The sequence below is a fragment of the Tamandua tetradactyla genome, chromosome 13 (genome assembly GCF_023851605.1).
Source record: "Tamandua tetradactyla isolate mTamTet1 chromosome 13, mTamTet1.pri, whole genome shotgun sequence".
Taxonomy (NCBI): Eukaryota; Metazoa; Chordata; class Mammalia; order Pilosa; family Myrmecophagidae; genus Tamandua; species Tamandua tetradactyla.
The window spans coordinates 8,681,867-8,705,699 of record NC_135339.1 but is presented as its reverse complement, the minus strand read 5'-3'; the positions used below and the strand labels follow the sequence as shown (position 1 = coordinate 8,705,699).

General features: G+C 40.9%; 1 protein-coding gene and 1 non-coding gene across 7 annotated transcripts in view; both read left to right on the top strand.

The window, feature by feature from the left end:
- SHLD2 (shieldin complex subunit 2) overlaps positions 1–13,700 on the top strand; it is a 111,402-nt gene extending 97,702 nt beyond the window's left edge. For 3 of the 6 annotated variants that reach the window (XM_077124683.1, XM_077124680.1, XM_077124681.1), the window contains 3 exons: positions 7,071–7,305; positions 9,778–9,893; positions 13,360–13,700. In XM_077124683.1, the coding sequence (XP_076980798.1) occupies positions 7,071–7,305; positions 9,778–9,893; positions 13,360–13,538 (530 nt within the window). In that variant the 3' untranslated portion in view covers positions 13,539–13,700. Of the gene's footprint in view, positions 1–7,070; positions 7,306–8,275; positions 8,406–9,777; positions 9,904–13,359 lie in introns of those variants that run through there. The other 3 variants (XR_013161373.1, XM_077124684.1, XM_077124682.1) reach the window with 3 other exon arrangements.
- A 1,797-nt stretch (positions 13,701–15,497) lies between these two features.
- On the top strand, positions 15,498–15,605 carry LOC143654631 (U6 spliceosomal RNA). The gene has a single exon (XR_013161837.1). It is a non-coding gene; the product is annotated as a U6 spliceosomal RNA (small nuclear RNA).
- The last annotated feature ends 8,228 nt before the right edge of the window (positions 15,606–23,833 follow it).

The window sequence follows — 23,833 nt, the reverse complement described above, 5'->3', positions numbered from 1 at the left end:
TATGTGATGATATTGTGAGCCATGGATTGTACACCCTGTATAGAATGTTTGCATGTTAAGAATGTTTCTCAAAGCCTAAAATATATTGGGTAGATGGAAATACTACCAATCATTGAGAGGGAGGGGTAAGGGGCATGGTATGTATGAGTTTTTTTCTTTTTTCTCTTTATTTCTTTTTCTGAATTGATGCAAATGTTCTAAGAAATGATCATGGTGATGAATATACAACTATGTGATGATATTGTGAGTTACTGATTATATACTGAGAATGGAATGATCATATGGCAAGAATGTTCGTGTTTGTATGTTATGTTTAAAAAAATGAAAAATAAAAGAATGTTTCTATGTTTGTTAAGGCTTATAATAAAAATATTGGGGGAAAGAAAAAAGAAGCTAGGTGGGGATGCATAGGTACTTTGCCCAACATGCAGGAGACCCAGGCACTCCTCTTGGCCATGCACCCCCCCACCAAAAAAAAAAGATAATAAAATAAGACTATAATAAAAATATGAAACAACAGGGACAACAACAAAACACACCTCACCAGTAGTAGGCCCCGGAATCAAAACGAGACCCCCTAAGATATAGTGGGAGTGAAGTCAGACTAGTGCCCACCAAAGGGGGAGAAACTTTAAGAGAGAGAAAAAATAATAAAAATAAATGAAATGGAATAATGCAAAATGATATATGAAATAAGAAATAGAAAATAGTCAATAAAAAATTAATATAATATTTATAAAAATAAAAATGACAAAACAATTATACTACTAATAAAAATATATAGAAAGAATATATTTTAAAAACGGGGAGAAGAAAAAGGAATATAAGAAAAAATAAATACAAAATAAAATAGAAACCTTGTTAGCCTGCCTGTACTTACCCCTTCTGACCAGCAGGTGTCGTGCACGAGGCTCCTCCTCCCTTAGCCCTGCCCAGCCTGAACTGCAGCGGCTTAAGGAAGGACAGCTTGCGGTGCGTCGGGGAGCTCCTAACCCAGGGTGGCCGGACGGCCGGTCTCTGCCAGTGGGACTGGGGAGCCGACCAGCGCCCAGGGGATCAGCCAACCTGCAGACTGGCAAGTCTGCCGGACACTGAGCCTGCGGGGCCAGCTATTCCTGCTCCTGCCCCGAGGTCGGGCGCTGCCAGCAGACGATCTGGCCCTTCTCTGGGGCTCCTGGCAGGCGCTGTCCGCTGAAGCCCGCGGGGTGGTCTCCCCCGCCAGCAGCTGGGTCCGGCCGGAGTGGAGGACAGACAGCAATCTGATCGCACCTCCTCACGCCTCAGCCTTCCCAGTGGGGATTTGGGTCACCCAACCCCCACCACTCTCCCATCCTGTCCCCCCCACTGCCTCCCTCCCCAAAACTGCTACACCCTGGGACCTGGTCATTTTCTCCCGGTCCCCTCTCTTGTTTCACTGAGCAAGAGTAAACTCACTCCACTCTGATCTGCCATCTTCCCCGAAGCTGTGTTTAGCATTTAATGAAACGGTCAAGCTGTTTTCCGAAGTGGTTGTGCGTCTTGTATACCTGTTAGCAGTGCGCGAGGGTTCTGTTGTCTTCACATCCTCGGCAACATTTCATATGGTCGGTCTTTTTTATTTTAGCTCTCCTAATCAGTGTGCTGTTAATATCTGATAGAGCAGTTTCAATTTGCCTTCCCCTACTGGTTAATGGTGTATCTTTTCATGTATTTCATTGCTGTCTGTATATCTTCTTGGGTGAAGTGTCTATTCAAATATTTTACCAATTTTATTAATTGGGGTTGTTTGTTTTCTTATTATTGGATTTTGAGAGTTCTTTATATATTCTGGATACACATCCTATATCAGCTTTACGCTTTGCAAATATTTTCTTCCAGTCTGTGGCATGTCTTTTCATAGGGCCCTTTGAAGAGAACAAGTTTTAAATTTTGATGAATTCTAATTTCCTCATTTGTTCTTTTATAAGTTGTGCTTTTGGTGTCATATCTGAGCAATCTTTCCCTAACCCAAGGTCACAAGGATCTTTTCTAGAAATTTTATAGTTTTAGGTTTTATATTTAGCTCAGTGTTCCATTTTAAGTTAATTTCTGTTATAGTATTCCCTTATTGTCCTTTTTAATATCTGTGGACTCTTTAGTGATTACTAAAGTGATTACTAAAGAGTGATATTGGTAAGTTATGTCTTTTCTTTTTCTTCCTGATCAGTTTGGCTCGAGATTTTCAGTTTTATTGGTCTTCTCAAAGAACCACCTTTTTGTTTCATTGATTTTTATCTAATGTTTTTCTGTTTTCTATTTCATTGATTTCTGTTCTGATCCTTTTTGTTTCCTTTCTTTTGCTTACTTCAGTTTCGCCTGCTCCTTATTTTCTCATTTCTTAAGGTGGAAACTGAGGTCATTGATGTGAGACTTTTCCTTTTTTCCAGTGTGGGTGTTTAGTGCTGTAAATTTCCATGAAAGTACAACTTTTGAGTTCTCTACTAGTGTCCTGTAGATTACGAGGTTTTCCATTCCAGCTGGCAGGAAAAGGCACTATTCTCAGTTCTACTGAGCTCCAGGGATTGTTCCCAGTAGTTCTTTCAGGTTGTCCTTTTCTTAGCTATTGGTTTTATGCTCTGGTCATTTGCCCCTGGCCTGTACTTAGATGAATTCTCTAGGGGACCATCCATATGCAGAGTTCTCTCTCTTTGTGGCCCTCCCCTGTTCAGTACCCTGCCTTGAGAACTCTGGCTACCTTGAGAACTCATTGCCTCTCTGGACTCCCACCTTTATCTGCCCTCACTCAGGTAAACCACCAGGCTCTACCTGGATCCCCTCCTGCACCACAGCCAAGAAGCTCTTGTCTATAAGCTGGGGCCATTGTAGGACTCGCAGCCTTTGTGATTTGCCCCTTAGGGATCACTGTTCTTTGTTGCCCGATGTCCAGTACTTGAGAATTGCTGTCATACATTGTTTGGTTTTTAGTTGTTTCAGGTGATTGGATAAATCCAGCGCCTATTATTCCACCTTGGCCAAATGATACATTAAAACTATAAATTGTGTTAATTTGCACATAATTAATATATACTAAGATATGATTATAGATATTCTAGTTTGCCAGCTGCCAGGATGCAGTATACCAGAAACGGAATGGCTTTTTAAAAGGGGGAATTGAATAAGTTACAAGTTGACAGTTTTTAGGCTGTGGAAATGTCCCAGTTAAAGCACGTCAATAGAAATGTCCAATCTAAGGCATCCAGGGAAAAATACCTTGGTTCAAGAAGGCCGATGAAGTTCAGGGTTTTTCTCTCAAGTGGAAAGGCACGTGGCTAACACAGTGTCATCTGCTAGCTTCCTCTCCAGCTCCCCGGGAAGCGTTTTCCTTCTTCACCTCCAGAAGTCGCTGGCTAGTAGACTCTCTGCTTCGTGGTTCTGAGGTGTTCTCTGCTCTCTCAGAATCTCCCACTTTCTCCAAATTGTTTCCTCTTATAGGATTCCAGTGAAATAATCAGGACCCATCTAGAATGGGTGGAGACACATCTCCACTTAGTCCAGTTTAACAGTCACTCTTCATTGAGTCACATCTCCAGGGAGATGATCTAATTACAGTTTCAAACATACAATATTGAATAGAGATTAGAAGAAACGGCCGCCTTTACAAAATGGCATTAGGATTAAAACATGGCTTTTCTAGGGTACATACATCCTTTCAAACCAGCACAATAGGTTAGTGTTATTACTTCATAAAACAAAGCTAAAGAAGAATCCAAGTAGAAATAGAAAGCAAAAAGCACTGCACCACCTCTCTAAACACCCAACTTTTGAGTTCAGAGATTTTCTTCCCCAAAAAACTGAGTATACCCAGCTCTACTTTGAAACATTTGTGGATTCTAACAGTTAATTTAAATTAATAGTATTTCTGGAAGACAAACACAGATGATAGCAAATTTATAAACTTTTACTCTGTAAAATTTTTATACCACTTTCAAAAAAAGAGGGAAGTTGCTTCTAACCACAGAAGACTCTAGATTTAAACTAATTGGTGAAATCTGGATGATGGTCATTGTTACCAGACAAAGGCCCTGGATTCTTTTTCCCAATGTGCCTAATAACCAATTCCTGAGATAACAGAGAAAAAGAGTTTATTTCTAGGCAGGTAATAGGAGAGCAGATGGCCTAGCAGCGCAAACCTGTCTGTCCGAACTGCAGTAATTCTGATAGTCTTATTAGAGAAAAGATGGGCAGGGTTCAGGATAATGAGCACAGTGGCCCCAGATGATGTGATTAGAGGGGATCTGATTATTGAGCACGCACAGACTGATTACAGGCTTAAGTCACACAACATATGGAAGAAAATGTCAGGATGAGGTATCAGTGACTTATGGGCTAAAGTCTAAGCTACTGCGCCTGTCAGGCAGGCTCATTTTGGTTAGATCCTGTCTTGGTTATCAAGAGTAATTTGAGTGTGGGGTGGGTTAGCTCTGGGCTGACCCAAGACCCTTCATTAATACATTAGGGGGTGCCGTTAGTGATTAAGACTCTAAAGTTGAAAAACTGGATAATGAAGGTTAGTCACAAGGTTTTAACAATCACAGGGACAGAAGATAAGGACTGTACAGTCATTATCAGAGATCAGGGCAGCTGGATTACAATTTAGAGATTTCAGAAATTTCCCTCTTGTCTACTCCAGTATCCCAGAAAGCAAGAAGGAATATGTATATAGTGATTCAGTAGTCAGAGTCATCCCAAATCCTGATTTCTTGGTAATATCATCATGTAGTTCTAAATTAGCTCCATGTTTACATGTGATGCCCACCCCCACCCTCTACCCCCCACCCCCCAGCGGAGCCTTCGGAACTGGTGACCAATAAGGCTGTAAGGCTGAGAAAAGGCTATACCTCTTCACAATGGAAAAAAACAACAAAACCATCATTAACAGCAACAGAACAGGTGACCACACTGTGATTGGTGGGCTTTGGGGGTGAAGCTGGGAATTGGGGTGTCCTTGGAAAGTCTGGAGCTGCGCTGATCAGAGACCAGGCCGGTATCTGCGTTATCACAGTCAGTGTTCAGAGCAGCCTTTTACATTCTCTTTATGTTCTACTCTGAGGCCCAAATTCAGTTTCTGTCCCTGGCATGTGTTTTTCTTTTTAATTTTTTAATTTTATTTTTTTAAATACCAAAAAACACCAAACAAATGCAGACCTTCCTATTTTGATCATTCCGTTCTACATATATAATCAGTAATTCACAATATTATCACATAGTTGCATATTCATCATCATGATCATTTCTTGGAACATTTGTATCTATTCAGAAAAAGAAATAAAACAAAAACAGAAAAAAGAATTATACATACCATACCCCTTACCTCTCCCTTTCATTGATCACTAGCATTTCAAACCAAATTTATTTTAACATTTGTTCCCCCTATTATTTATTTTTATTCCAAATGTTCTACTCTTCTGTTGACAAGGTAGATAAAAGGAGCATCAGACACAAGGTTTTCACAATCACACAGTCACATTGTGAAAGCTGTATCATTATTCAATCATTCTCAAGAAACATGGCTACTGGAACACAGCTCCACGTTTTCAGGCAGTTCCCTCCAGCCTCTCCACTACATCTTGACTAACAAGGTGATATCTACTTAATGCATAGGAATAACCCCCAAGATAACCTCTGGACTCTGTTTGGAATCTCTCAGCCATTGACACTTTGTCTCATTTCTCTTTTCCCCCTCTTGGTCGAGAAAGTTTTCCCAATCCCTTGATGCTGAGTCTCAGCTCATTCCAGGATTTCCGTCCCACGTTGCCAGTAAGGTCCACACCCCTGGAAGTCATGTCCCACGTAGACAGGGGAGGGTGGGGAGTTCCTATCATGTGTTTTTAAGACAGAACTAGGAAGAGTGCCATAGGTGCAGGTATAGGCAGTTACCCAATCCCTTTCATAGTTAAATAAAAGGAGGATGGGAGGGAGAGCAAATAAAGGAGAATTTCCTTAGGAGGAAATTCAACAAAAGGAAAGCCAGAGGGGATGAGGCGGGGAGTGACTCCTTGGAAAGAAATGAAGATTATTAGTAGAATGTCAGCTCCCATCAGCAGGACTGCAGCTCCTGCAGCTGCCTGCCCCTTGGAAGCAGAGTGTACATTCAGAGTGACAGGTTTAATTATTTTAAAGAGCTATATAAATTTACAAAATTATAGGAGTTATCTTAACGTTCTTCTGAAGTTACTGAACCTTTCATTAAGTACTTTTTTAGTGATTCAGCATTTCTAAAGAGAGGCATGAAAGGCTGGCGGCTTCTTGCTCATTCCTGTAGGGGTGTCTGACAGGACTGCTGAGATGAGGGAGCCTGCCTTGGGCATTGAGAGACAAAAGCAGACAGGAGAGTCATTATGAGGGGCCCCTGGAAGAGAGGAACTGAAAAGAGTGGCCCAGATAGATTGTTCTTGACCGGGATGAAGAGAGCACGGAGCCCGCAGGCTGCTGACTCGGGGGCTTTAAAGGCCTACAGGCCTCCCCACCGCACGGCCTGGCAGAGGGGGGCTCCGTATTTGTTTGCCGGTGGACAGAGGGGGCGAATGTGCTTCCAGTTCCACGTGCGTCACCGAGAAGCATGAGTAATGGGCTCTCAGTGTCCCTCTGTCTGTCTAACCAACATGGTCGGGAGAACAACAGCAGGAAATTGAAAAAGAAGTTTAATTGAAGAGGATCAGCTAGTGGTATACTATTTATGGATAAAGCAGTGAATGGTAGAATAGCTCACCTGTGTTAGCCACTTTCAGGTATTTGAAAGGGCTTCTCCTAAAAGAGGGATCAGCTTCTTCTACATGATACCAGAGGCCGGGGAGAAAGATACTCACTGGGTCAGCCAGATCAGCCGCTCCAGCTTCAGCAGCCGCAGACAGCCTGCCCCTTGGCAGTCATAAGAACGAGCGGGCTGTCTAGGACAAGAGTGGAGAGAAGGCCGGGGACGAAGCCTCGGCCTCACGCGTATCCTTTACTATAAAAGAAGCTAAATCAACCATGTTCTTAATGACATTTGCAAATTAAAGTTACCATTTCAGCTCTATAATTTGGAACATTTCTTTCTGTTTGTCTTTTTTTAGGTGTGGTTCTAATCAAACCCCAGATTTTGGAGCTGAATTTTCCTGTTACCACAGCCCAGAAGTCGCAGATAACGCTCAGTGCTCATAGTTCTCTGCAGAGTATTTTCTCTTCTCTCCCAAACATCATATATACTGGGTGTGCAAAATGTGGCGTGGAACTAGAAACAGATGAGAACAAGATCTACAAACAGTGTTTCAGCTGCTTGCCATTTACCATGAAGAAAACATACTACAGGTAAGATAACTGAGCAAGCCAGATGGAAGGAAAATATTTATTACTGTAGGACTAGAAATCACCATAAGAATTACATATACCAGCTCTTAATTTCTAACCAGAATGAACTTAATTCCCAACTAGAGCTAATTCAAGAGAGTAAAACTTTACCCTGGGGGACAAATAGCCGTTGGTGGAAGCGTAGCTCCCCCCTTCAACAGCGCGCTCAGCATATCTCCCTCTTATTACCTAGTTTTTCTGCTCTGCTTTGGCAGACTTCTTTAAGAGCTGTAAACATATACTATCTCCATTTCCACACCTCCAAATTCATTTCAGCCTGTTCCACTCGACTCCCTGCAGGCTGCTGAGATCACCCTTCTCAAGGTTACTGGCCACTCCCTTGCTGCCCAGTCCATTGGAGACGTCTCTCCTCTGATCTGATTTCAGTTGAATTCAGCGTAGGGGACCACTTCCTCTTGCGCTCCCATGGCTGCTTCACCTGGGCTGCTAACCCCCCCTCGGGCCGCCCTTCTCACCCTTTTTTTCCTACTCATTCTTTAAATGTTGGTGTCAGCCATGAGTCCTCTTTGTCCTTCCTGTCCACTGGCTCTGTCTCCTTCATTGGCTCTTCATCGACCTGTCTGGGTCACCACAGCTATTTCCAGGTTTTCAAATATCGTCCATGTACTTTTCACCCCCATTTATACCTTCACCCTAGTTCTCTCCTCCACGTTCTGGTATTCAAGGATCTAATTGTGCTACTGGGATATCTGAAAGGCATTACGTACTGAAAAATACCCAAAATAGACTTGTTTTTCCCATCCACACTCTGAATCCTTGTTCTCCCCATTTCTTTACTTCTCAGTAAATGATACCACCATCCACCCAATGTTTTAAGCTAGATGACCTAGATACAATCCTTGAATCCTTCCTTTTTCCCCTATCTTCTGTGTATAATTGACTGGCATGTCCTATGGATTTTCATCCACAGGACATGTTCATTCCCTGGAGCTCTTTGGCATTTCAAGCAGGACAGTTTCTCACCACAGCGGCTGTCCCAGCTCTGCAGGGTGTGTGGCGTCCCTGAAACCCGGTCACTGGAGCTCCTGGATATGGAGTCGGTACCCCCAATCTCGAATCTCGTGGGATAAAAGGCCACTGTCATCTCCTGTCCGTTCGCCACGCAACTGACCGCATGGTCACTCCTTGCTTAGAACCCCTTACTAGTTTGTTATCACAGTTTCCTCTGCTGCTGCTCTCTCCTTTGCTCCTTGTGCTTCACCCACAGTGGACTTCTTTCACTTCTTCAGGTGCCCCCATTTTTTAATTCCTCCAGGCTTTCCCACCTGCTGTTCCCACCCCCGGACTCCACAGGCCGCCTCCTTCCTGTCTGGGTTCAAATGCCACTTGGTCAGAGAGGCTTGCCTGATCATCTCCTTTGTTTTCTGCCCTAGTGGTAGTCTGCTTGTTTCCTCTGGTGTATTTCTTGCAATTTGTACTTACTTACTTGCTTATTGTCTTAAAAAAAAGTATTGAAATATACTTCACATACCATAAAATTCACCCATTTCAGCTGCACAGTTCAGTGGTTTGAATACATTTATTCTAAGGGTTTTGCAGACATCACCACGACCTAATTTTAGAACATTTTCATCCCTTCTGTTCTAGTTTACAAGCTGCCTGAATGTGATATACCAGAAACAGAACAGCTTTCTGTTTTTTTTAACTCTCCCTTCACTGCTATTTCCAGATCCCTATTGGTGTTTTGTTTATCCTTCCAGTAACTTATTATATTCATACCAGCACATGCGTATCCCTTTCTTTAAAAATACAAACATGGAATATCGTTCATATTGTTTTTTTCATATTGTTTATTCCTTAGAGTATATCTTGAAATTCCTTTTCTGATGGTACTTACCAGCCTTTCTCATTCTCTTATCGTAGCCATGTAGAATTGCATTGCATGATGTACAGAAATTTATTTATCCAGTTTCCTATTTGACACACAGAAGTTTATTTCTGATAAAAAAGAATTTATTGGTTTTAAAAAATAGCTTGAAATTGTGGTTGTGAAAAATGTGATAACTTTATTTTTATTTCTAAGAATAATTTATATCAGTATAAAATATATCTATTTTTACCATATCAATATCTGAAATTTTAAAATGAGTAGTGAATAAACAAAATTTTATTTATTATTTGAAATTCTGAAAACAAAATACTTTTTCTTAATTTCAGAACATCCTAGAATTGTTTCAGGAATTAAAATTAACTCTGTATAGAAATCCAATGCTGGGTGGGCCACGGTGGCTCAGCAGGCAGAGTTCTCACCTGCCATGCCAGAGACCCGGGTTTGATTCCTGGTACCTGCCCATGCAAAAAAACAAAAAAAAAAAAAGGAAAATCGAGTGCTTTTTGAAATGCTATGGCATTTAAGCATTTCTTTTACATGAAGACCTTTTTGAAGGTCATGTGTTGTTTATTCTTTTTTAGGCCAGCTCTAATGACCGTAGTTGATGGAAGCCAAAAGGTTTACATCCATGTGGGATCAGAGCTGATAGAGAAGATTCTTCTTAACATTTCTCCTGGCTGGCTCAACAGAGTTATAGGTAACATATCAAATGCTGAGATTGTTCTTGATGAAATCTTAATTTCAGGAATATATCCTATTTATTGTGATACTGAACAAATGCGAGGTTCTCTGCCTGATGTGTTTAATAGCCAATCCGTGATACCTGGTGTTCTAGTTTGCTAGCTGCTGGAATGCAACACACCAGAGATGGACTGGCTTTTAATAAAAGGGGATTTATTTTGTTGGTTCTTCAGAGGAAAGGCAGCTAACTTTCCACTGAGGTTCTTTCTTACATGGAAGGCACAAGATGGTCTCTGCTGGTCTTCTCTCCAGGCCCCTGGGTTCCAACAACTTTCCCCGGGGTGACTTCTTTCTGCATCTCCAAAGGCCTGGGCTGAGCTGCTAGTGCTGAGATGAGGAATGCTGAGCTGCTTAGGCTGTGCTACCTTGCTTTCTCTCATTTAAGCACAAACGTCACTCATTGCAGCAGACACGCCTCCTAGCCGACTGCAGATGTAATTAGCAACAGATGAGGTTCACGTACCATTGGCTTATGTCAGCAGCAACAAGACTAGGTATGTTTACCTGGCCAAGTTGACAACTGAATCTAACTAACACACTTGGGTTTCCAAGAAAGAAGTTTATTACTGAGCAGGAAGCAGGAGATCAGATGACTTATAAGTCCAAAAATCTGTCTCCCCCAGGCTGAGGAGGTCAGGGTTTTTATGGATTCAAACAAGGGCAGATGGAGTGGTTACTATTACAATATCAGGTATACAGGGGGCTAAACCTAAGCTAGAGTGACCATTAGAATAGTAGATATAAACAAGGGTGAGACTAGGCTGCAGTAACCATTACAACAATATAAACAAGGCTGAGACTAGGTCAGGATAACCATTACAGTAGTAAGTATATACAAGGTTGAAACTAGTTGAGTTTCTATGATATAGAAAGGAAAACATTTATATAGTGATTTTGTAATCATAATCATGTTAATTCTTAATTTCTCAGTTACAGTTGGGATAGAAAGAACACTGTACTGTAAGTTTTGTGTGTGTGTGTCAGTATAAAAGCAGAATAGTTTAGTTTGAGCAAAACACAAGGCTATGGAAGTTGGAAGGTAGGATTTGCTCTTTTTCTGTCTCAGTGCATGCAAAGAAGGAAGCACTTACTTTCTCCTTATCCTAAATTCCCAAATTGTAAGCAAGAACCAGGACCTTGTTTCGTAATAGTTCAGTGAATGAATCTGTCAACACATGAAGATATGAAGATAGTCCACTGTCAAAGGAATGGATTTGCAAGATCTTCAGCTTTGATGCTGGGTGTAGTCAGTGGCTAAGAACAAAGGAAAGATAATGTACTTGTGGGATGAGCAGAGGGCACACCTGTCCTTACTGCTTTGGGCTTTCTGAGAGAATGTGCTCACCTGGTTCTGTTGAATTGCTCTTTTAATAGTGGGCTGTTTTTCGTTTGGTTGGTTTTGCTTTTTTGTATGTCTTCTAATTTTTGCTTGAATGCTAACCATTTCATAAAGAATAGCAGAGACCAAGATATATAGTAATTATATCCAGAAATGGACATGCCTCTTTTCCTCTACCGTTACTGGGGGCAGGGGGCTGGGGAGGGTTGAGTCAGTCTGGATTTGGGTTTTGTTGATTGCCTTGGTTATTGTTGGCTCACCACTGGTTTCAGCCTCTTCTGGCATTATCTCGTGTTTATGGTAGGGAGTGGTTTGCAAAGAATTTTCCCTAGGATTCCTGCTCCACCATCAGCTTTAGCCCTTCACTCTGCACTTCTGCCTCTGAAAGGATTTCTTTCCAGGTTCTTGCCATTCCCCCAGTTGTAGGCTTTTGTTAGTTGTTATTTAAGACGTCCTAACCTGTAGGTTGGGAGGTGTGATTCTCTTTGATTCTGGTCCAGCCTCAATCTTAGGCAGATCCTGTGTTTCTGAGTGTGGCACTTTCTCAGTGACCCCACTCCTCCTGCTCCTGGCAGCCAAGCTCTGCCTTGTACCTTTGGTGGATTTTGGGTGGGATTTTCCTGCCCCTTCCCCAGCAGTAGAGGGGATACTAGTGGTTTTGATCTGGATGCTGTAGTGCTTTTTCTTCTACCTTTCCTCCATCTGCAACAGGTCTTCACCTGTGAGGAATGCATTTGTTCCATTGGAGGAAGGTCCTGGGTGGGCCTCTGTGCTTTTTCCTATGGCAGCTGCCCCCTGCCCCTGGCTTCACTATGCTTGGGGTCTTTCTCTCTCTCTTCCCCAACCCCCACCCCCGGCTTGTGAGCACCTGGAGGAGGTGAGAAGAGCCATGTAGAAGAGCCTGGGAACGTGCAGACCCCCTTACGGCTGGGATGTTAGCCCATATTCGGCTTTTAGTAGTTCCTTAAAAATCTCAATAAACTCTTCTTTCTTGCTTATATGGTAGACCTGTCTTCTTCCAAGACCAGCATAGGTCCTTCCGTGCCCCATTCAGTTTCTTCTTGGAGGCACGTGTCTTTCTTTATATTTGAGGCTCCTTGGTTGCTGTAGTGTTGACTCTCTGATGGGTTCGAGAAAAATTATGATTCGAGTTTACTGACGTTTTTCTTGTATTAGGATGGGAGTGTGACATTTTGTCCAGCTTCCTACATCCTGATTGAACGCCTCTCTGTTCTATTATATGCATTTTCTTTATTTCATTTTTATTTTTTGGCAGTTTTCATTCCTTTTCTCCATGTCCTTTATTACATTTTCAATTTTGTTTCTTCATTTTTTGCACAATGCAAATTAATGTCTGCTTCTCAGAGAAGCATCATTCTCATTTTAAGTATACTCTGTGTTTTGCTCATTCATGGGAATTAAAGTGCTTCTTGGCATGAATGAAATGGCAACCATGAGGGAAAATGCAGGCGCTGGAATCAGTTAAAGCTGCTGGTTATGAAGTGGCCATCCAGATCTTCCAGATTATCACTGATGTTGATTAGCTTATTAGCTTACTAAAGTGAAAATACCATCTTAAAATAATCATAGAGCATCCTCACACCTCCCCAAATCTGTCATTGGCCCTCTCGGAGTCTGTAGACCCCAGGCCAGTGGTGGTATTGGCACTGGCCAGAGAACTAGTGCAGTTTGCCTATAGTCTTAGTGTCTTTGTGACTCATATTGGACCATCTGCTAAATAATGAGTAGATATCCTAAAAAAACGAGAGGAAGAATATAGGGCAAATGCAAATTCTGTATTCTACTGAGTTACGAAGCTAGTAGCCGTGCCATAATAGGAAATGCTGTCAGTCTGAAGAGTACATTATCTGGGCCTTCTTTCCACGTGCAGCAGGAAGTGCCTGTCGTTGTCTAGAGTCCCTTCGGCCACTTGTAACAGAAAGAGGAGGTTTAGGAAGCGGGATTGTAAATGGGTTTGGAACTTGAGAAACAGAGCAAATGATGAAAGCCTCCTCCTCGTGTGTTTCTGTTGGCTTGGAAGGGATAGTAAAGGCTGTGTGTGCCTGTGCTTACCTTCCACCAGTGCCGTCCTCAGACATCACCTATGGAATGGTGGCTGCAGACGTGCTGCACGCCTGGTTGGCGGTTGGCGGGACACCCTGCACACTGGAAATCCAGAGCCTTTTTGTGTTAGATGAAAACAGCTACCCACTGCAGCAAGATTTCTACCTCCTGGATTTTTATACCGAAAATGTGAAGTAAAGCCTGGAACTGATGCCCCTCTCTGAGATCAGATGAAGAAATTGCCATTCAAGGAAGAATGTATGATTTGTCTTTTGAAATAAAGCAACGACAGGGCTTTTGCCCTTGGTTTTTAAGTAAATATATTTTACAAGTAAAATTGTGCTAAATATATAAATTAAACCTTTTTTATAAGAAAATTATTTTAATTTTTTTGTTTTTTGTTTTTTCTGTTCTGCTTTGCTTTTAATTGCATTCCCTTGACCTGTCCCTTTCTGTCTTTTGGAGAAACACATGGCAGCTCCCTCGGAATTAAAGGTTCAGCTGCTCGCTCCCTCTCTGTGGTCCTCGCTGTGTTCCAGATGTTACCCTGAGTACCAGGACACCAACAGAAAACGTTTCCTTGGGAACTGTTTTTCTGTTATACTCATAAACTCTTAAGTCCTTTCCCTTATTCTTACCTAACTATACTATCAGTGTGAGATCATCCTCCTGATTATAACTATAAATGATAATGGATTAGTTTGTATAAACTTTTATGTTTAGACAAATTGAAGACAAGCATGTCTTTCTTACACTAAACAATGTTGGGTTCTCTGCCTGATGCACAGAACAGCCAGTACATAAGGGGGGTTTCAGGGAGTTTATCAGATGGCCTACCTGCCCAGAATCTGTCTCCCTGAGTCTAAGGGGCTCAGGATTTTATGGATTCAAGCAAGAAGAGATGGAGCTGCTACCACCGTACTAGTAAGGAAACACAGGGCCAACGCTAGGTGGGAATAACCATTGCAGGAGTGAGCATGCACAGAGCTGGTGAGCGTCAGTAATGTCGGGTATTGACTTCTGCCTATTCTACAATATAGAAAGGAAAAACAGCTATATAATGATTCAGTAATCATAGTCATTTGTTAATTTTGTATTTCTTAGTTACATTTCTATAAAGAAGCATTGAAAATGAAGGGGATGAGGTCATGTTCCAACTGTTAAAAAGTGGAGGAAGAGAGTCACATTGTTACTTCATTTCTGGGAGTTGAGTGCCTTACTGAATTTACTTACCAACAAGCATTGGGCAGTTTGTTCTCTCATTGTTATCAAAGAAGAAGCTCTTATACAATGGCACTCAACAGTAAGGAAGTATGGGGTGGCACTTACTTACTCTGTAAATTTGGAGTATACTGTCTTTTTTTTAAATATATATATTTTTATTGAGAAGTCTTCACACACATAGTCCATACATGGTGCACAATCAGTGGCTCAAATATCATCACATAGTTGTTTATTCATCACCATGATCACTTTAGAACATTTGCATCACTCCAGAAAAAGAAATAAAGAAAAATGAAAAAATTCATACAGGCCATCCCCCTTACCCCTCTCTCTCATTGACCACCAGTATTTCAATCTACACAATTTTTTATCCTTTACCCCCTCCATTATTAATTTTTTATCCTTATTTTTTACTCATCTGTCCACACGCTGGATAAAAGGAGCATCAGACACAAGGTTTTCACAATCACACAGTCACACTGTAAAAACTATATCATTATACAATCATCTTCAAGAATCAAGGCTACTGGAACACAAGTATGCTGGCTTTTAATAGCTTAATATTATTGCCTGAAAATAAACTCATGATGAAATGAATAAGTTGATTTTATTGTGAGTTTGGTGTGTGTGTGTGTTTTGGCTCACACACACACACACCAAAAATTGTATTATGTAGTTCAAAGTTTTTAACCAGGCATCCTTAAAAATGGGTCTCAGAAATTCCTCCCTCCCTCCTTTCCTTCCTTCCGCATATATTGAGGAGTTTTGTGAGCCTCCCAAAAGTAACATGCAAAAATGTGTGTTGGGTGGGGGGACGTGGGAGTTATGCCCAGACAAAAGGACATTTTCCTGTGGAGAAGGGTCCATAGCTTTTAATGAGTCTCCACATACGGGCCTTCTTGAAAGAAAAAAAGGTCAAGAACAAGTGCTTTCGTGCTCTCTTCTGCAGCACATATACTAAAATTGAAATGATGCAGAGAAGATTAGCATGGCCCTTGTGCAAGGATGGACACGCAAGTTTGTGAAGCGTTCCATATTTTTCTGGTATAGATTGCATTTTGAAAAAAAAAAACTGCTTTCATTGGTGAGTTTCTTCATGGGTAAGATAAGGGGATTAGACCCAATGATTGCTAAGATTATGTCTAGCTAACTAGTAAAGTGGGTACAGAGAAAAGAGTTGCCCTATTTGAAATCTAAAAGACTGGAAAGAAAAAAAGTTAACACTCCTGGGTAATTCCTTTAATGGGTGATGACTACAACAGTACCTTAACAGAATTATACACAATGATCAAATGGGACTTATCCCAAGTGTGTAAGACTACTTCCAGGTAAGAAAATGAATCAATGTAATATACCACATTAATAGAACAAAGGAGAAAACAGAGAATCATCTCAGTTGACACAGAAAAGGCATTTGACAAAATCCAGTAGATAAAAACACTTAAAAGTAAAAGGAAATTTCCTCAACATGATAAAGGTCATATGAACAAAAACACCACTAACTTCATACTCAATGGTCAAAGACTGTGCTGGTTTGAAAGATGTATGTCCCCTAGGAAAAGCCATGTTTTAATCTAAATCCCATTTCATAAAGGCAGAATAATCCCTATTCTATACTGTATGTTTGAAACTGTAATCAGATCATCTCCCTGGAGATGTGATTTAATCAAGAGTGGTTGTTAAGCTGGATTAGGTGACGACATGTCTTCATCCATTTGGGTGGGTCTTGATTAGTTTCTGGAGTCCTATAAAAGAGGAAACATTTTGGGGGATGAGAAATTCATTCAGAGAGAGCAGAGCAGAACGACATAGCCACGAGAAACAGAGTCCACCAGCCAGTGACCTTTGGAGATAAAGAAGAAAAATGCCTCCTGGGGAGCTTCATGAAACACGAAGCCAGGAGAGAAAGCTAGCAGATGACGCCTTGCTCACCAGGTACCCTTCCAGCCAAGAGAGAAACGGTGACTGTGTCCACCACTTGCCTTTTCAGAATGAGAGAGAAACCCTGAACTTCATCAGCCTTGTTGAACCAAGGTATTTTTCCCTGGATAGATACCTTTGATTGGACATTTCTATAGACTTGTTTTAATTGAGACATTTTCTTAGCTTTATAACTGTAAACTAGCAACTTATTAAATTACCCTTTTGAAAAGTCATTCGGTTTCTGGTATTTTGCATTCTGGCAGTTAGCAAACTAGAAAAAAGACAATTCATTTTTCTAATTTTTGTGGATTTTGAAAAAAGAATTAAAAAAAAAATTTAACATGAGCTCACTGTGCGGCTGTTAAGGGGAATCAGTACTGCAATGATACCTTCATACCATTTTTTAAAAAAATGCTTGACCATAAATCAGAATTTTACTTTCACTGAGTACCTGTTTTAGTTTGCTAATGCCACCATAATGCAATATACCGGAAATGGGTTGACTTTTGTAAAGGGGATCTTATTAAGCTACAAGTTTACAGTTCTAAGGCCATAAAATGTCCAAACTAAGATATCCAGAGAAAGATACTTTGACTCTGAGGAAAGGCTGATGTCTGTCACCTGGGAAGGCACATGGCTGGCATGTGCTGGCCCTTTGGCTTCTAGTTTCAAACGGCTTCCCAGGGGCATTTTCTTTCTGCATCTCTAAAAGTCTCTGTGTCAATGCTGAGCTGCTTCCAAATGGTTCCCTCTTAAAGGACTCCAGTAAGCAGATTAAGGCCCACCTTGAATAGGCAGAGATTTGTGTACATAGAGAGGGCCCACCTGACAATACTGAATCAGGACTCAAGTGCATGGCTGTCCCCTACAAGTGTGGATAAGGATCAAGAGAATATGGCTTTTCTGGAGTACATAACACCTTCAAATGAGCACAGTACCCTTGGTCCTAAATTTGTGATACATTATTTCCTTGTAAGCTTAGAGTAGATTCATTAATTTTTTTTTAAAATCAGCTAAATATGCTACTTAGCTTTTAACTTAAAATCAGATACTTTATTATCAAGATTGCTGGACAATAGTTTCATTTAATCATGTAACTTGAAGAAAGTACAAAAACCTCTTCACGTGATGAACAACTGATCTATAGGAAGGCATGTTCACCCACACATTGAATGGTAAATTTGCTTTACCGTGAGAATTGTTCACTCTATTGCAAATGTAAGCACAGACATCACAATACATAGAAATAGGGTGGCCAGCCACAGGACCCACACTGGGCTGACACTCACATTCACAGGTCTCCCGGGGTTTGCAGACTCCTATTTAGAACCTACCTCCCAAGTAATATCCCAAATCTTAAGCCTGGTACTGAGGGTTCTGCACAGCTCAGCCCCATTCCATCTGTTTAGTCTCATCTCCCAAATATATCCTGGTGGGTTGGTGTTGAAACTTTTGTTTCAGTTGCATGAGCATATTGGGTTGTGAGGTTAAATGTATTTTTGTGTGGACCATGCTCAAGAAAAGTTTGACAAAACTCATGTAACAGGAGGGCAGGCTCTTCCCAAAGGATCAGCTGCCCCCGTCTCTGGGCGCCGAGTGTCACTGGTACAAGGTTCCGCCTGCACCCTCTTCGCATTGTCCCTATTTGTGTAGTTTGTACAATGCAAACCACTTTATGTAACTTTGTAACATACTGTCTGGGGGAACCATACCAAAAGAGAACAGTGATGTCACTGGGTGGGGAATGGGGAGTTGATTCTTAGCTTCTTTTTTATATATTTTTGGTCTTATTGAATTTTCTCTAATGCGATTATTAGGTAAATTCCATAATGTTTAAAGAAATATAAATTCCCTATATTAAAAAAAAGATGACTTCCCATATATAGGAGATGGCTTGGTTTTGATCACAGGAACTGCCGCCACCTGGTGGATACAAGTGCTCAGTGGGTGGGATCCTAGCACCCAGTGAATCCCCCTCTCAGGACCAGGGCTGTATCAGATGCTTTTTTCCTGGGATGTTTAAAAATTTGGGTTAAAATATACATGGGAAGATGGCGGCTTAGTAAGACGCGCGGATCTTAGTTTCTTCTCCAGGACACCTACTAGGGGAGTAGAAACGATACAGAAAGCGCCCAAAGCCACAACAGAGATAAAAAAGACAGCGTACCCCATCCTGGAACGGCTGGCTGGCTGAGAGAAGCAGTTCGGGTGAGATCGCCGAGGCGCGCGGGCCTTACCGGGCGGGGTGGCAAGCAGCCGGAGTTACTCCCTTCCCCCTTCCCGGGCCGGCTGGGAGAATTGGAGAGGCGGTCCCCTGAAACAAAGACGGCTGGCGCCCACACCACGCGCAGCCCCCGGACCAACTGAGAGAATTGGATCGGAAACCCCCAGGCCGCGGAGAACGGTGAGGGGTGGGGGAGGCCCCTTCCAAACCCGTGACTCCCGGGGAACGTGCACTCTCTCGGGCGGGCCGCTGCCGCTGGCGCCCTCCCGCCACGCTTGTTGCCCAGGGCCGATTAGGAAATTCGGACGGGCTCTTTCCCTGGCTGCAGCGACCAGCAACCCTCCCTGCGTTCGGACCCCGGGCCGGCTCAAGCCGTTTCGGCTAGCGAACCCCCAGGACGGCGAGAGTTTTCCAAAGTTTAAGGTCCCACAGCACCTTTTACTGGTGGGACCCGCAGACAAACGTGTGCCACGAGCGCCACCTACTGGGCAGGATAAGAAAAACAGAACCCAGAGATTTCACAGAAAAATATTACAACCTTGCTGGGTCCAACACCAAGAGAAATCTGAATAAATGCCCAGACGCCAGCAGCAGAAGATAACTGTCCACGCTCAAAAGATTGAGAATATGGCCCAGTCAAAGGAACAAACCAATAGCTCAAATGAGACACAAGAGCTGAGACAACTAATGCTGAATATACGAACAGAAATGGAAACCTCTTCAAAAATGAAATCGATAAATTGAGGGAGGACATGAAGAGGACATGGGCTGAACATAAAGAAGAAATAGAAAAACTGAAAAAACAAATCGCAGAACTTATGGAAGTGAAGGATAAAGTAGCAAACATAGAAAAAATAATGGATAGCTACAATGATAGATTTAAAGAGACAGAAGATAGAATTAGTGATTTGGAGGATGGAACATCTGAATTCCAAAAAGAAACAGAAACTATAGGGAAAAGAATGGAAAAATTTGAACAGGGTATCAGGGAACTCAAGGACAATATGAACCGCACAAATATACGTGTTGTGGGTGTCCCAGAAGGAGAAGAGAAGGGAAAAGGAGGAGAAAAACTAATGGAAGAAATTATCACTGAAAATTTCCCAACTCTTATGAAAGACCTAAAATTACAGATCCAAGAAGTGCAGCGCACCCCAAAGAGATTAGACCCAAATAGGCGTTCTCCAAGACACTTACTAGTTACAATGTCAGAGGTCAAAGAGAAAGAGAAGATCTTGAAAGCAGCAAGAGAAAAACAATCCATTACATACAAGGGAAACCCAATAAGATTTTGTGTAGATTTCTCAGCAGAAACCATGGAAGCTAGAAGACAGTGGGATGATATATTTAAAATACTAAAAGAGAAAAACTGCCAACCAAGACTCCTATATCCAGCAAAATTATCCTTCAAAAATGAGGGAGAAATTAAAACATTCTCAGACAAAAAGTCACTGAAAGAATTTGTGACCAAGAGACCAGCTCTGCAAGAAATACTAAAGGGAGCACTAGAGTCAGATACGAAAAGACAGAAGAGAGAGATATGGGAAAGAGTGTAGAAAGAAGGAAAATCAGATATGATATATATAATACAAAAGGCAAAATGTTAGAGGAAAATATTATCCAAACAGTAATAACACTAAATGTCAATGGACTGAATTCCCCAATCAAAAGACATAGATTGGCAGAATGGATTAAAAAACAGGATCCTTCTATATGCTGTCTACAGGAAACACATCTTAGACCCAAAGATAAACATAGGTTGAAAGTGAAAGGTTGGGAAAAGATATTTCATGCAAATAACAACCAGAAAAGAGCAGGAGTGGCTATACTAATATCCAACAAATTAGACTTCAAATGTAAAACAGTTAAAAGAGACAAAGAAGGACACTATATACTAATAAAAGGAACAATTAAACAAGAAGACATAACAATCATAAATATTTACGCACCGAATCAGAATGCCCCAAAATACGTGAGGAATATACTGCAAACATTGAAAAGGGAAATAGACTCATATACCATAATAGTTGGAGACTTCAACTCACCACTCTCATCAAGGGACAGAACATCTAGACAGAGGATCAACAAAGAAATAGAGAATCTGAATATTACTATAAATGAACTAGACTTAATAGACATTTATAGGACATTACATCCCACAACAGCAGGATACACCTTTTTTTCAAGTGCTCATGGATCATTCTCAAAGATAGACCATATGCTGGGTCACAAAGCAAGTCTTAACAAATTTAAAAAGATTGAAATCTTACACAACACTTTCTCGGACCATAAAGGAATGATGTTGGAAATCAATAATAGGCAGAGTGCCAGAAAATTCACAAATACGTGGAGGCTCAACAACACACTCCTAAACAACGACTGGGTCAAAGAAGAAATTGCAAGGGAAATTAGCAAATACCTCGAGGCGAATGAAAATGAAAACACAACATATCAAAACTTATGGGACGCAGCAAAGGCAGTGCTAAGAGGGAAATTTATTGCTCTAAATGCCTATATCAGAAAAGAAGAAAAGGCAAAAATTCAGGAATTAACTATCCATTTGGAAGAACTGGAGAAAGAACAGCAAGCTAACCCCAAAGCAAGCAAAAGGAAAGAAATAACAAAGATTAGAGCACAAATAAATGAAATTGAAAACATGAAAACAATAGAGAATATCAATAAGGCCAGAAGTTGGTTCTATGAGAAAATCAATAAGATTGATGGGCCCTTAGCAAGATTGACAAAAAGAAGAAGAGAGAGGATGCAAATAAATAAGATCAGAAATGGAAGAGGAGACATAACTACTGACCTCACAGAAATAAAGGAGGTAATAACAGGATACTATGAACAACTTTACGCTAATAAATACAACAATTTAGAGGAAATGGACGGGTTCCTGGAAAGACATGAACAACCAACTTTGACTCAAGAAGACATAGATGACCTCAACAAACCAATCACAAGTAAAGAAATTGAATTAGTCATTCAAAAGCTTCCTAAAAAGAAAAGTCCAGGACCAGATGGCTTCACATGTGAATTCTACCAAACGTTCCAGAAAGAATTAGTACCAATTCTCTTCAAACTCTTCAAAAAAATCGAAGTGGAGGGAAAACTACCTAATTCATTCTATGAAGCCAACATCACCCTCATACCAAAACCAGGCAAAGATATTACAAAAAAAGAAAACTACAGACCAATCTCTCTAATGAATACAGATGCAAAAATCCTCAATAAAATTCTAGCAAATCGTATCCAACAGCACATTAAAAGAATTATACATCATGACCAAGTAGGATTCATCCCAGGTATGCAAGGATGGTTCAACATAAGAAAATCAATTAATGTAATACACCATATCAACAAATCAAAGCAGAAAAATCACATGATCATCTCAATTGATGCAGAGAAGGCATTCGACAAGATTCAACATCCTTTCCTGTTGAAAACACTTCAAAAGATAGGAATACAAGGGAACTTCCTTAAAATGATAGAGGGAATATATGAAAAACCCACAGCTAATATCATCCTCAATGGGGAAAAATTGAAAACTTTCCCCCTAAGATCAGGAACAAGACAAGGATGTCCACTATCACCACTATTATTCAACATTGTGTTGGAGGTTCTAGCCAGAGCAATTAGACAAGAAAAAGAAATACAAGGCATCAAAATTGGAAAGGAAGAAGTAAAACTATCACTGTTTGCAGACGATATGATACTATACGTCGAAAACCCGGAAAAATCCACAACAAAACTACTAGAGCTAATAAATGAGTACAGCAAAGTAGCAGGTTACAAGATCAACATTCAAAAATCTGTAGCATTTCTATACACTAGCAATGAACAAGCTGAGGGGGAAATCAAGAAACGAATCCCATTTACAATTGCAACTAAAAGAATAAAATACCTAGGAATAAATTTAACTAAAGAGACAAAAAACCTATATAAAGAAAACTACAAAAAACTGCTAAAAGAAATCACAGAAGACCTAAATAGATGGAAGGGCATACCGTGTTCATGGATTGGAAGACTAAATATAGTTAAGATGTCAATCCTACCTAAATTGATTTACAGATTCAATGCAATACCAATCAAAATCCCAACAACTTATTTTTCAGAAATAGAAAAACCAATAAGCAAATTTATCTGGAAGGGCAGGGTGCCCCGAATTGCTAAAAACATCTTGAGGAAAAAAAACGAAGCTGGAGGTCTCGCGCTGCCTGACTTTAAGGCATATTATGAAGCCACAGTGGTCAAAACAGCATGGTATTGGCATAAAGATAGATATATCGACCAATGGAATCGAATAGAGTGCTCAGATATAGACCCTCTCATCTATGGACATTTGATCTTTGATAAGGCAGTCAAGCCAACTCACCTGGGACAGAGCAGTCTCTTCAATAAATGGTGCCTAGAGAACTGGATATCCATATGCAAAAGAATGAAAGAAGACCCATCTCTCACACCCTATACAAAAGTTAACTCAAAATGGATCAAAGATCTAAACATTAGGTCTAAGACCATAAAACAGTTAGAGGAAAATGTTGGGAGATATCTTATGGATCTTACAAGTGGAGGCGGTTTTATGGACCTTAAACCTAAAGCAAGAGCACTGAAGAAGGAAATAAATAAATGGGAACTCCTCAAAATTAAACACTTTTGTGCATCAAAGAACTTCATCAAGAAAGTAGAAAGACAGCCTTCACAATGGGAGACAATATTTGGAAATGATATATCAGATAAAGGTCTAGTATCCAGAATTTATAAAGAGATTGTTCATCTCAACAACAAAAAGACAGCCAACCCAATTACAAAATGGGAAAAAGACTTGAACAGACACCTCTCAGAAGAGGAAATACGGATAGCCAAGAGGCACATGAAGAGATGCTCAATGTCCCTGGCCATTAGAGAAATGCAAATCAAAACCACAATGAGATATCATCTCACACCCACCAGAATGGCCATTATCAACAAAACAGAAAATGACAAGTGCTGGAGAGGATGCGGAGAAAGAGGCACACTTATCCACTGTTGGTGGGAATGTCAAAGGGTGCAACCACTGTGGAAGGCAGTTTGGCGGTTCCTCAAAAAGCTGAATATAGAACTGCCATACGACCCAGCAATA